General features: G+C 41.6%; 1 protein-coding gene across 1 annotated transcript; it reads left to right on the forward strand.

The window, feature by feature from the left end:
- Positions 1 to 948: 948 nt before the first annotated feature.
- Positions 949 to 11079, forward strand: LOC145416874 (glutathione S-transferase kappa 1-like). The gene is made up of 5 exons (XM_080285741.1): positions 949 to 1070; positions 3837 to 4019; positions 6709 to 6837; positions 9325 to 9477; positions 10602 to 11079. Exons 1-5 carry the CDS (start codon positions 966 to 968, stop codon positions 10743 to 10745), a joined length of 714 nt encoding a protein of 237 aa, XP_080141867.1. The 5' UTR covers positions 949 to 965; the 3' UTR covers positions 10746 to 11079.
- Positions 11080 to 14168: the final 3089 nt, after the last annotated feature.

Here is a 14168-nt window from a genome sequence, read left to right on the forward strand (position 1 = left end):
TAGAATGGTTGCACTGACCATTGGGTTACTAACGCTTCTTTGCCTTAGCGAGGTATTGGTGGTAGCAAGGTAAAAATTCGAGCTCTTTCTCCCTCCCTCCCAACAGCTGACCTAGCATTCTGAAAGTTTTCATGTAAGTGCAAGAGGCCAAGGCGATTCGATTCGACCTGAGTCGAGCCAGTTTAAGCGACTATGGCCATATCACTGCTGAATGAAACTGAAGCTTTTCAATCACAGTACTTTGGGAGCAGAGCCGAATCTCACGTTTCGGACCTTTAGGGCGGACGACTATACCTCGTAAAGTTACCCCTTCAAAATGTTTTGTTTACATCGTTTTCTTTCATTGTAAAAATGTTTTAGCCAATGTATGTAAATATGATTATGTCTGCGTTGTTTGTTAAGCTCTGACAGTTATTTTTCTCCTTATGTATCAATTTCAGTTAATATACAGGGATTTCTTGTTAAAATAAACTAGATTCCCAACTAAAGTTGTTTGAGGTTTGCGTCAGCTGCTCGCTGTATTATTCTAAGCCGTTCCTATAGTTTAAGCTGGAGTATAATATTGTTTTCATTTTCCTCTTTTTGTTAAAATTCTATGCATATATAATAACCCATTAAATCGTAAACAAACTTTAAGTAGCTATTGTTTACAAGACATAGTACTGTGTTTACCCAGTTTGAATGTTTATTAGAAAGTGGGGTTGGTGGAGGATTAGTGCCCCTCCCTGTAAAACAATTAACTCTAAGCCCTTGGCCACCCCGTTTGGGATACATGGCGTCTGGCAATGAATGAATGAAAGTTTCCAGGCCTGCACAAGTGGAAACCATACCAGTGTCATTCTGCCTCTGGTGTGCGATACTTTTGGCTGCAAGGTCACGGCAGCATACCCCTCAAGTCATACGAGATCATTTTTTGATAAATTGATAATCTTGGTGAGAGGGGTGATAACTGGAAGCAAGTCAAGATGATGAGGCTACTTCAGTTGAGAACCATGGCTAGTGCTGCAGGCACGAAGAAAATTGAATTCTTTTACGACATCTTTTCACCGTATACATGGTTTGCTTTCGAGGTATGTTATTGTAACATGTCATGTCTGAAGTTAATGTAATAGTAAAGCCTCCCTAGGCAATACCGGTAAGCCTACTGAGGAACACCCTAAAGCAGAGCTGTCTCGAACCAGTTTTTCCCTCTGACATCATGATTTCCAATTATAGCCACCCCAGTCTAAACCGGTAGGCCTACTGAGATAACACCCTTAAGCAGAAATATCAGAACAACAGTTTTTCCTTTTGACATTTCTGTATAGGTTTGTGGTTGATTTGGGGATAGGTATCCTCATATTGTCATACATTTGACCATACAATATACTGTAATTAGACATTTTTCTTCCTGATAATTGTTCCCAGTCATCATATTAGATAACCTTCCCATCAGATAACATTCTAGGGTATTTCTTTATTGCCGTTTCTTTAGCAGGCAATCTTACCATACTCAGTGGATTTGTGCTGTCATGTAGTGTATGCCTGTACGTGTGTTTTTTTTTGTGCAAATGAATATTACTGAATCCTGCTCAGCATACTCAAAGGTGGATATCATTTCCCAACTGGATGCTGGGTTAGGTTAGGTTAGGCTGGGTTAGGTTAGGTTAGGCTGGGTTAGGTTAGGTTAGGCTGGGTTAGGTTAGGTTAGGCTGGGTTGTGTTAGGTTAGGTTAAGTTAGGGTAGATTAAATTATTAGGTACAATTAAGCTAGGTTAGGTTAGGTTTAGTTAAACACTTAGATTAGGCCAGTCCCTTCCACCATTACTAATATTTCCAGTCAGATTGTCATAGTCATAGTATGGTTATTATTCATTTGCACAACAAATGAGGCCTCAAAACACTCAAATTAAAAAAAAAAATTGAATTTGAAAAAAAAATGGCAATAAAGGAAATATTTACCCATTCTGGTATATTCTTGTATAATTTGGCTGCTTTCAAACTGATTCAGTGCAGAAACTTACTAACTGGGAGGGTTAAAGGAAAGTATGGTCCCTGTCAGCCCCCTCAGTTCGAGACCTTCCCTGAGTTCAACAAAATCATCTGAGAGTCGCAAGGATAAACTGAAATATAGGCCACTGGATTCACAGGATTATTACAGTGACAAGTGTGTTAAGATTGCCTCCATTATATTTTCAGTCATATTAAGTCCAAAAGACGGTGCTGGAGAGGGGCGTCTTCATAAGACGGCATCAGTATAATCCAGTGAATGAATTGAATTGAAATATTCGATGGTAAAGCTGCCCAGTTATACATTAGTCCCTCATCTCCCTCCCTATCCCCAGTAAGGAGGATGGTAGAGTGCATGAAAGAGGCTATTTCAGCATGGAGTCCACTGGTCTGTTGGGTTGACATCCAAATGAGCCTCGGATTGCAGCTGCTACTACTCTACTACTATGTCAAAAAAAAAAAAAAAAAAAAATGCTGGTAAATTTATACAAGGGTGCCAAGGATAGTTTTTCACCATTGGGTTATTTTATTTATTTTTCAAAGGCTGTCCAGGTGATTTGGTGAAAGCCTGAAAGATGAAGTTAGGTCCTACAGAAGTTAAGGTTATGTCAGAAAAATACCAGGTTTGATAAGATGCCAAAGTTTATCCGAGCATTGGGTAACTGATATTGTGTAAGGCCTGTCTCCAGTATTGTGAAAACATTTCTCTGATAATTGGCAAAACCTGATTCAGATTAAGTTTGTCCATTTTTAGTATTTTCAGCTCGTTTTTTTTTTTATATGGTACAGTATTTTATTTTTTGTACGTCTTTCATACTCATAAGTACTGAAATTTGACCTCCCCCCGCTTTTTTATTAATAGGTTTCATGAATATTCCTACAGTACCATGTTCAAGTATTGGCATTGTGTGTCACAATAGTAACACTGTAGTAGTTAGTAACTCTGGTCTGTTTGGCTGTGCCGACCCATCAACTTCAAGGCAAACAGTTGCCCCTACAGGGTTTTCCCATGCAGTGAACCTTCATTTCCTTGCAGTGAGTGCCTCATCACAGCAACGCATGGGAAAGGGTGTGGAAATTTTGTTCCTGGATGGATACCACAATTATGCCTCTCCCAGTTACAGGGGCACCATCACTTCATTATTTATACATGTTATGGTACTGTACTTAGCTGGTGCTGGAGAGAATATATGTAGTGGCACTGATATATTCAAGTGGGTCTGCTGCCCAGTTATACAGACATTACCCAACTTCTTTCCAGTCTCTCGAAAGAAGGTTGGTGGACTGCAGCCTGAAATCCACCAGATTTCAGTCTAGCTGATCCTTGGGAGGGGGAAGCTGTGTTCATCAAAAGAAAAAGTGTATGCAACTTCTTAACAATAAATTATGAGGAGGAATAAGCAGTTTTCCATAAAATACAGTAGCAACAGGTACCATTTGTTTGTTCGCTTGTTCATTTATAACGTGTCAAGCATGCTTGCATGCATTGGCTTTGGTCACCTAATGGCAGTTGTCCATGCTGCTCAGTCTGTGGCAGCTTCTTTTCAGTCCTTTATCCTATTCAGTCACATATCCCTGAGGTTACATCCTGTGATCTCGACTCAGGTCATTTTTGGTCTGCTTCTCACTTCCTTACCCCCAACATGCACACATTTCATCCTCTGCAAAAAACGTATGATAGTTTGGAACACCTTGACATATACAAGGACTTACTGTACATGGTAAAGTTGAGCTGACTTTATTATTAGATTAGTTTAGAACTGACCATGTGTCATAGTTTTGTCCCTTTCCATCCACAAGCCAAATATAAAAAAATTAATTCTCATGTTATCTTTTCTTTTGGTCAGGTATTGATGAGGTACAAGAAGCACTGGAATATAGACCTCGAGCTTAAGCCATTCCTGCTAGCAGCAGTGGCCAAGGAGGCTGGGAATACTGCCCCCATGCTGGTCCCCAACAAGGCATTCTACATGGGAAAGGATCTCGTCCGCTGTGCCAAATACTTTAAAGTCCCATTGAAAATGGTTGAGGCAAGTGACCACGGGCCAACAGCTTATCGTGGATTAAGTAATGGGTGGCTGCCATTGACCCAGGGAGATATTACCATGAATGAAATGTGGCTACAAGCTTGGTAACTGACCACACAAATGTCACACTTAGGCAGGAAACAGTCACAAGTTCAATCACTCTGATCCTCCTGAGTGACTGTATATCATTTTGTTACAAATCTTACTACACATTTCAAACTTGTTATAACCATGCAGCTACCAGCAACTATTAGGAAATAATTGGCTGGTTTTTGCATGTGGTTTAGCTTCCAGTCCATATAAAAATATGTTGTACCACAGCCAGTGCAAATATGGGGACTCCTCAAGGGGAAACATGGCATCATTTTTAGATTAGATTAGATTAGGTTAGAGAATGCATTAAGCTCTTGATCTGTAGGCTATTTTGGGAAGTTTAGAGGCACCCCTTCTTGAATAATATGTTTTGCATATTATGCCCAATTCTTTCTCTCTCTCTCTCTCTCTCTCTCTCTCTCTCTCTCTCTCTCTCTCTCATAGATTCAACCTCACACCATCCTTAGGTGGGAAGAAAAAGAGGCTGGATGATGATGTATATCATAACTCCATCTGTCTGTCTGTTTCCAGATGCCTTAACCCCATAAGGCGTGGCCACAATCAAATTGCCTCCATGTTGCCCTGTCCCCTGCCATTTTACTGCCTTACCCCCAGCCCACATACACCTTTCTCATATACTGTACCACTCTGGTCCATCCCTTCATTTTATCCTCGGCCTCCCTCTCACTCACTCACACTCTCCTCATTAGTCTCTCGCTCTTCATCCTCTCCACATGGCCAAATCACCTCCATGTATTTCTCCTAATGCTTTCTGTCACATCATAACTTACCAGATACAAATAAATTATACGCTTTTTACTCTAACTTGGCCAAAATTTGCAGTCTCTCCGTCTTGCATGCAGATTTGTATCAATAAATTAACACTAAAATATTATGTTAGCCATGAAGAAGCTCTGTGGAAAGGATGTACAGCTATAGCATTGCCTTTTTCTGCCACTGAGCTACCTGAAATAAGCTGCAAAAGGATGATAATTTGCTAGGCTAAGGTAAACTATCTGTCTATCTATCTATTGCCAGATATCTTAATCCTGTAAGGAGTGGCCACAAACAAATCACCTACATGTCGCCCCATCCCTTGCCATTTCACTGCCCTGCTCCCAGCTCACATCCCCCTCTCTCATATACCTCTCCACCCCACAGTATAATAAAGAGGTTCTAGAGAGTATCCTAGCCTCACTAGCATACAGACCCTTGTTTTAACTGCTTCAGCCAGATTATGTATTTTCCAGTTTATTCTTACTACTGTCAAACATTTTTGTAAATATTGGAAAGTATTTCAGGTGGGGAGTGGATTAACCCTTTGGTCACTAGGTTTCCATTCAAGTAAACAGTCACCTAGTGGTAACATATATAAGATTCCTAGGGCCCACTTCATTCTGCATTGCCCATGGTTCAGCTGTGCATGCACTCTCTTACTGGATCATCATATCGTCTATCAGCCCTTGAAATCATGTACTTCACAGTGGTGACTCTCCTTGACAGAGTGGGCTTTAGTTCATCACTACGTCATCACATCTTATGCCATCTTTGTCTCTTCCTCAGAAGTTTAGGACACCTCCACCAGCTCTAGCTGATACATTCTCTTCATGAGCCTTGTGTAGGGCAGATACAGACTCATCAGCAGCACAGCACTTACCACAGCACCTTGAACAGTAAAATTTCTAGGTGTACCAGCAGCAGAGAAAGGGTTTTAGGACAGATTTTGAAGTTACATTGCCAATGTTTCTCAGGTGAACTAAATTTTCTGCTACAAAGTTGGGCTGAATAAAATACCTTAAGTGCACCATATTCAGTGAAAGGGTTAATGCAGACTGTTTAACCACATCCAGTTCCCCAGATCTTTCCATAAGTAGAGAAAAGTCTGTTACTAGCAAGGCTAAAGCAAAATTACTGATTGTCATCTGACTGAAGTTTTTTTTTTTTTTTTTTTTTTTTTTTTTTTTTTTTTAAGAGGTGATATGTAGAATGAAAACTAAGGTAGTGTCTTTAGAGGAAAGCCAAGGTCTTCTTTATCTCACCGTGTTCAGACATAGAACTGTACCATACTGGTAATAGGAACCTAGATGATGTTATTGAGTAACCTTGGTCTATCTGATCAAGTAAACCAATCAGTTGTAGGAAAGCAGCCCCCCTGCAGGGCCATCCCATGCAGTGAACTGATGTTCTTTTGTGGCAGACAGCATCTTGCCACAGCAAGGCAGGGGGAGGAGTGTGGAGATTTGGTTTCTGGATAGATGTGGCATTTGCATTTCTTCACCGAGTTTACAGGGGCACAGTAGTAGGCCTCACATCACCTCATTATTTCATTATATGGTTATATTGCTTTGGTGCTGGAGAGGGATGCCTTGATGGGGTGGCTTCAATACCCAGTTAATACAGATTTCCCACAGAAAGAGGATGGTGGACTGCAGAAAGAGAATGTCAACCTGCAGCCCAGAAGGACACTGTCAGTTTGCAGTTCACCAGGTTGATGTTCAGATGTGCCTGTGGTCAGAACAACAACAGCTAATATTAGACAGTTTTATTCAGCTATGAGTAAGTCTTTGGGCCATGACTATTTTCAAAATATACTTTCCAGAATCCTCATGAGTTGGTACTGGTAAAAGGGTCGATAATCCCCAACCGCTTCTTGATTGCTACTGACCTGCTGTACCCGCAGTATTTGGAGCCTCTCTCACGTGCCCTCTGGATGGAAGTCTGGAATAAGGTGATGGAAACAGCAGTACTGTAGCTCTGTGCAAAAGCAGTAATTGGTGCCCTCTCCCAACAGACAAAACCATCATTGCTTATTCACTTCTAAAGGGCTCCAACATGCTTGTATGCATTGGCCTAGATCACCTAATGGTGTCACTCCACACTGCTCAATCTCTAGCTTGCTCTTTATTCAGTCCCTTACCCTTAGGTACACTATGACCTCATCCCCAAGTTTTCAGTCTCCCTCTCACTATGCTACCCTCAGTCTTCACACTTCTCAAAGAAAACCATGGGGCATTATTATCTGTCATCTTCCTGTATCTTTCTCATAATCTCACTGTGTACTCACCCTCTACTGTTGTTAATTTCATCTAAGATTGGTCTGGTCACTGGCCCTGGTTCTGTCTGGTGGGGGATACCAGTTATTGTTTTTGAGTGTACATTTTAAAAGCTGATGTAAAGTGCAATACCCTTTGATTCACAGCAGCAAGTTTAATACAGGTGGCCTTCATTTAAAGTTTATCCTTGGATTTACACATATTGTTGTACAAAGTTGCTCACAATTAGACCTTTTGGAAGTTGGAAGTTATTGTTTCATTTGTGTGTGTTTTTATTTTATATTTTTTTTTATTTTCTCTTAAGTCATCATCATCATCATCATCATCCGGACCTCCTTTCCCACTCTGTGGCAGGGTGAGGAGTACCAATGTCCAGACAGCCCAAATTTGCCCAATCCAATGGGCCATACTTCCATTCACTCATCACTCAAGCCCCCGGAATCCTGGCTGTATCGGATGTGCCAAAAACATTCACCATGTTCTGTAGTTTCACATAAACGTATCCAATTGAGTCAGTCTGGATGCTGCCACATTAAAAGGTGTGCCAAATCCCTGATCATGCACTTCTTCTCACAACATTCATCCAGCCAGCTATATCTCTTGTCATTTCCTTAGCCTCACTGACTTCAAATCTCTCTTCCTCACACACTCATCCACCATATCTCTCCACCTTCTCTTTGGCCTACCTCGCCTCCTCCCTCCTTCAAATTCGCTCAGGTATACCTTTTTCACTACTCTGTTGTTATCCATTCTCCCCACGTGACCATACCATATCAGCACACTTTCTTCGATTCTGGTGTCCACTGATTTCCCCACTCCACATCTTTCACGAATCACAGTATTTCTTATCCTATCCACTCTCTGTACTCCACATACATTCCTCAGCTGTCCCATCTCCACTGCTTTTACTCTTGACATTCATTTTCATGCTACAACATAATCTCACATCCAAATGTTAAAGTTGGCAGTAACACTCCTTCATGTAAGCCTTGTGCAGCTGCAACACTCAAGCCTCTGTTTCTTATCAAGGCCTTCATTGCACCAGCTACCTTTCTTCCTTGTGTCACTCTACTTTCAACTTCCTTTGCATATTTTCCTCTCTTTTCTATCACTGTATCCAAGTACTTGAACTCTCTCACCAATTCCAGTCTCCATTCACTGTAACATGGCACTGGGAGTCATCTTCTCTCTCAGTAACCATCACTTTACTCTTTTCCACATTTACTCTCAAGGCACAACGCTCACAGACATTAGCAAAATTTTGCACAAGCCTACAAAGTTCTTGTCTGGTACTTGCAAGCAGTACTGCATCATCAGCATACAACAAATTTGAGATATTCCATCCATCGCCATGCATTACGAATGACATCCCTCTCTCCATTACTCGTGTTTTTACTTCTCCCTTCACCCCATCCATATATATATACTGTATATTGAACAACTATGGGGACATCACACAACCTTGCTGCACGCCCACACCAATCATGAACCATTCACTAAGATGCCCATTAACCTTTACACATGCCTCACTACTATCATAAAATCTCTTGACGGCACCTAGCAGTTTACCATCTACACCATACATGCACAAAACTTTCTACAATGCCTCTCTGTCCACTCTCTTAAGTCCATCCATCCATCCATCACCCAATCCTACGTGACATCATGTAAAGTAGCTTCACATGAAGTGCCATTTGTATGCACACACATCTTTGACATTGATATATTGTGTACCGTATCACAGAAGAAGGATTGTATCTAGGGCTTCCTTTCTCCTCTGATCTATTTCCCTAGTTCAGCAAAAGAGCTCTAATCAGAATCTGCATCAGTTTGAGAAAGTTGATTATATGTTTTAACCCAGTCAGGAGTGGCCTTCCACTTTAGTATTTTATTATGGCTAATACAAGCCTCTGTTTAGCAAAGAAATATCTCTGGTCCTCTGATACAAGAATTAGTCACAATGGGGATATGAATTGGGGGAAAATGAATCCTTTTCATGCTGTAGTTCATATCTTTTTGCAACACAAGTGCCAAAAAGTGGCTTCTCAACACATTATCATTATCTGGCAAAGCATGTTTATGTATGGTACTTTATAGAATATTCAAAACATCCTTCTGCCTTCCTTATGTGCTAATTGTGATTGATGCTTTGTTTCCCCCAGGACGAGGACTTTACACAGATAGAAATACTGTCTCGTGCAGGACTAACGTGTGGAATGAATCAAGAGGAACTGAGCAGAGTTCTAGAGCATATGACTCACCAAGAAACCAAGGACCGGCTCAAGGCACACAGTAAGCAGGCACTAGAATATAGGGTAAGTGAAGGACCAGTTGGAGGGATGGAAGGAGCAGACAGAGTTGTTGATTTATTTGTTAACTGATTCAGTAATAGTTTTATTGAACTTTTCCTGAAGTCATTACAGTTTCTCAAGACTGATACTCACACAAACGGAATGTTGTTGACACTATAAATCCTTGATGGCCCGAAATCCCATTGCAGTGTTCCAAAGCATCACTGGACATTGGAATTGACTGGTTTAAAGTACAGGCATTCCCCGCTGTATGATCCATTGCTATACAATACCCCGCCTTAGCAATGTGAAAAAATTAACTCCCTTCCCTGCCCAACTATGGCCAGTCCCTGGTTATCATATGAATTTTGTGTTTTTTAAACGATGCTGATGATATTTTAGACTTAAATTTTGTGTTTAGGTAGATTTATAAACTGTTTCTAGACTTAGATTAATGTGCTTTAGTCACAAGTGGGGTGAACACAGTCATTTTGGGGTACAGTTTCCAAGGTTTATTTTTTTTCCATACTTTTGATGATTTTCAGATTTTATTTTTGGGTTTCGGTGAGTTATAAACTGCTTTTAGCTTAGTTTAGCTTGTTTAAAAGCTATTTGGGGGTTTAGGTGAGCTAGAAACTTGTTTTTGGACTCATTTGGGTGGTTTTAGACTTGGCTGGGGGGGTAATCCCAAGGCTCCCAATTGCATCCCAGTACGGTACTTTCGATATGATATCCCCATGTAACGTCACGCCGGCTCAGCGATGGTTTTTCCCAAACGCATCTCACCGTTATTATGGGGACGATCTGTACTTGTATTTTCAAATGATGTAACAGATTTGTTTTTAACAATCCCAAACTACACTTTACAGTCATGTATTTTGTGATGGATTACTCATCTTTGAATATCTGAAATTAAAGGTCAGAGCCATGAAAAACTGGAGATGCCAGTACATCGGTACCCAGCATGAAGGCCCCCCTTCATCTCCCTTCACACAACATAGAAGTGTCCCATAGGGGGGAAAGTACTCAAGTGCCAGAGAGGTGTAGGTTGACAAACTATTTAATCAGAAAAACATATATATATATGATCATAATGATAAGGATGTAGATGAGGAGGAGGAGGATGTTAATGATTTTTTGTTTTGCAGGCTTTTGGATCACCCAGCATTGTGGCTCATGTAGGAGGGAAACCAATGTTATTCTTTGGGTCAGATCGTTTCCCAGTTCTGGCCCAGGAAATTGGAGAGAAGTGGCTGGGACCAGACCCTGATGATCCCGAGCCTAAACTCTGAGTTACTGGTGGAAATGGGAGTAATTAATGATGGAAGTAGAAGTTAGTGATGGATGTGGGGGAAGTTATTGGTGGAAATTGCTAATTGTTTGTTTATTGTTTATTAACCTAATCTGTCCCCCTGCACCACACCATTGGAGCAGTGCTAGAAAGGCATAACAGATCACAAATGACTGACAGCGGAGAAATTATAATATATGGTTAAAATCAAAGTTGGGCACTAAAGCGATAATCCGATAACAGATAATTGTTAAAGTTAATTTTGTTGTTGGACTATTATCGGAAGTTAACTTCCTTCCTTCCTCTTCTGTCTTTCTTTCCTTCATTCTTTCTCTTTCCTTCTGTCTACAGGTGACTCTACATTGAGTGACAAGCCAAATGGTTTTCTGTACACCAGGAAACCATTTACTACAGTCGGTGGTAACCATATAAATAAATTATGGCGCCTTGTGGTTCAGTGGGTAGTTAAGGCACTCCAGTCAGATTGAGCCAGTGCAGGTTTACATCCAAAGGGTGGTTGGGGTTTATTGCTTGCTCAGGTATGAATGAGGCTGGTCACTCTCATCTTAAATGTCAGGACCAACTTGCCTAGCCTCAGGCTCCTACTCTCCTCATGAGACAACACTGGATTAGATGATGAATTCACTGTTATCTTAAATGTCAGGACCAACTTGTCTAGCCCTGGGTTCCCAAGCTTCTTATGGGGCGACATAGGATTGGATGATGGATGGATGAATGAATGAACTTCCATACTCGTTATCGGACCAGTTAACTTATGATAATTCAGTATTTGAGTCCAATAATGTCTCAATTTTTTGTCCAATAAAATTTCTATCGTTTTACATTTTCTATTTGAGTTCTTCAGTGTAATTGTTATTCTCTGTTGTTAATTTTATTTCTTGTAATAGGAACATTTAAACTATAATTGATTATATAATTGATCCACCTTACCTTGTTGTCCATTCTATTTGTTGTCATTTACATGTATATATGTGTTATGTAAAAGTATATAGCTCAGAAATACTGTTTATATGTTTCATATGTCCAGCATAATCATGCAATAGTTAGTTTTGATTATTTTTTATTACAGTATTGATGAAAATTATATGGTTTGTAAAATGCTTACTTATTCTTGGATTTAGCATAAATAAGCATTTTCTATGGGTTTTGATGTTTTTTTTCTTGCTTTTTAATTTTTATTTAAAAAGTTATCATTATCGGATTTTCGTTAACTTCTGATAACTAAGTACAGTAATCACTCCAATATCCGGATCAATAGAGCCATCGGTAGGTTCGGATATTGGTTTTGTCCGGATATTGGGCCCCAGCTTATGGACTTGTACTTACGGACCCTAACACAGAGAAACACCTATACAACTCCCTCCGGACATGCATAGCACCTATTTAACACCCAAATCACACCAATAAGGCACATAAATGACTGAAATAAATGCAATAGACACATAAAATGTGGGTTTAGAAGTATGTTCATACATTAATAAACATTCTGGTACTTATGGACTCTAACCGAACCTAACCTAACCGAACCTAACCGAACTCTGAAAAACCCATTCCTACTGCACATGCATGAGGTAAGTTTAGTATGGAAAGAAGTACAGTATGACACTTTCTGGTAAGTATAGTATGGGAAAAAATACAATATGAAACATTCTGGTAAATATAGTATGGAAAATAGTACAACATGAAACATTTTGGCTACTTACAGCAAGTCCCTGGCCACCTCGATGAATAACCGCCTCCTCTCGGACTCTGACAGTAAGAACGATTTCCTGAAGCACTTGCACTACACTCTTCCTGAAGTCTTGCACTGAACTTAGTCACTAACACACAGAAGTCCGTTCTTTTCACAGTGTTCACTTTAGTCCAAATAATGTTCCATTAAATTTAAGTGTTGCACATTAACTTTTCCCAAGTTTTTTTAAGTTTCCAAAGCCAAAACAAAGAAGGTTAGTTACGTTAAATTTCTTTTCTACTTAGTCTTTTCTCCCAACTTGAAAACCTTAACACAACACACCGTTTTTTTCACTGCACAACACTCAAAATTCCCGTGTGGTCTAGTGGAGAAGTTCTTGCTGTTTATTCACTGTCAGAGCCCGAGAGTATCACTGGCAGGCGTCCAAGGGGTGCATCGGTGGGTAGTGGTGATGGCGTACCGACTACAGAAGACTCTGAAGACAGCCACAAACTCACGTCGAGCGGTGACTCCACTGTAGCTGATGTGCTGGGCTGTGGCTCGGAGCATGAGGGCCTGTCTTGGGGAGGCAACGGAGTGGAACCAGGGCTTGGCACAGCGGGGGTCACGGGCCTGAAAAAACTGTCAATCGTTGACTGACGCAAGGACCGACGATTCTGGCGATTGATGATGCTGCCGGAAAGCACGCACTTCCTCCACGAGTCCCAAGGGCCCCATCTCCCCTGTCGCAGTCCGGGTGTTCCAGGTAGTCTAGGACGAACTCTAGATGTTCCCGGAGTGCGCTCAGCTTGGGGATGGCTGAGTAGTGTCCTGCTGGGCGGAGTCTGCATCATCATCGCCTTCGTCGCCGGAATCTTCAAGTTCGGGACTGACACCAGCAACCGAAGACGCGATCTCGATATCAGACAACGTCTGATACCCAGGATCGCCCTCGTCGTCGTCCAACCACTCACGAACATCGTCCACATCAACATCGTCGCCGTGCGTATGCGTAGCCGTGCATGGAAGTCATCCACGCCAAACCCTAGGAAATCGTACTCCACATCTGTTCCGAGAAGCAGACGAGACCAACCATTTTCAAGAGTTTTCACAGGGACTTCCTTCCATGCACTAGCCCAGTTGTACAGCGCAGACTTGATGTTGTAGCGGCGAAGGTTTTCCAAAGTCCGCTTGCCTCGAGTGTCACGTCCTTCCCTGCGCTCGTCCTCGTCCTCGAGAACCACCATCACCTCGTCCAGGAACTTCCGACGGTACAGGCGCTTTGTTGCCACGATCACTCCTTGGTCCATTGGTTGAATGAGAGCAGTCGTATTAGGTGGCAGAAACATGCACCTAATACGGCCATTCTCAGCAACCAAGTCCTTGTCGCACGGGTGGGCAGGTGCATTGTCGAGGAGAAGGAGAGCCTTTACCTGGTCGCGAGGAATTCCAGTGTCTTCGTCTGGTAATGTATGACCTCCTTGACGAAGTGATGGTGAAACCAGTCTTTGAAAATCACAGCTGTGAACCATGCTTTCAAAGAATGGTACCATACGACAGGAAGGACATCCATCACCCCACGAAGGCACCGAGGCTGCTTTGCACGGCCAACAATAACGGGCTTAAGCCGGTGCATGCCGTTAGCATTGGCACAACACAAAGCAGATATCCGTTCCTTAGAAAGCTTGCGGCCAGGTACACGCTTCTCCGTCTCATCGGCGAGAGTGTTCG

Source organism: Coenobita brevimanus, chromosome 108 (genome assembly GCF_032717465.1).
Source record: "Coenobita brevimanus isolate Jiangsu-jjx chromosome 108, ASM3271746v2, whole genome shotgun sequence".
Classification (NCBI taxonomy): Eukaryota; Metazoa; Arthropoda; class Malacostraca; order Decapoda; family Coenobitidae; genus Coenobita; species Coenobita brevimanus.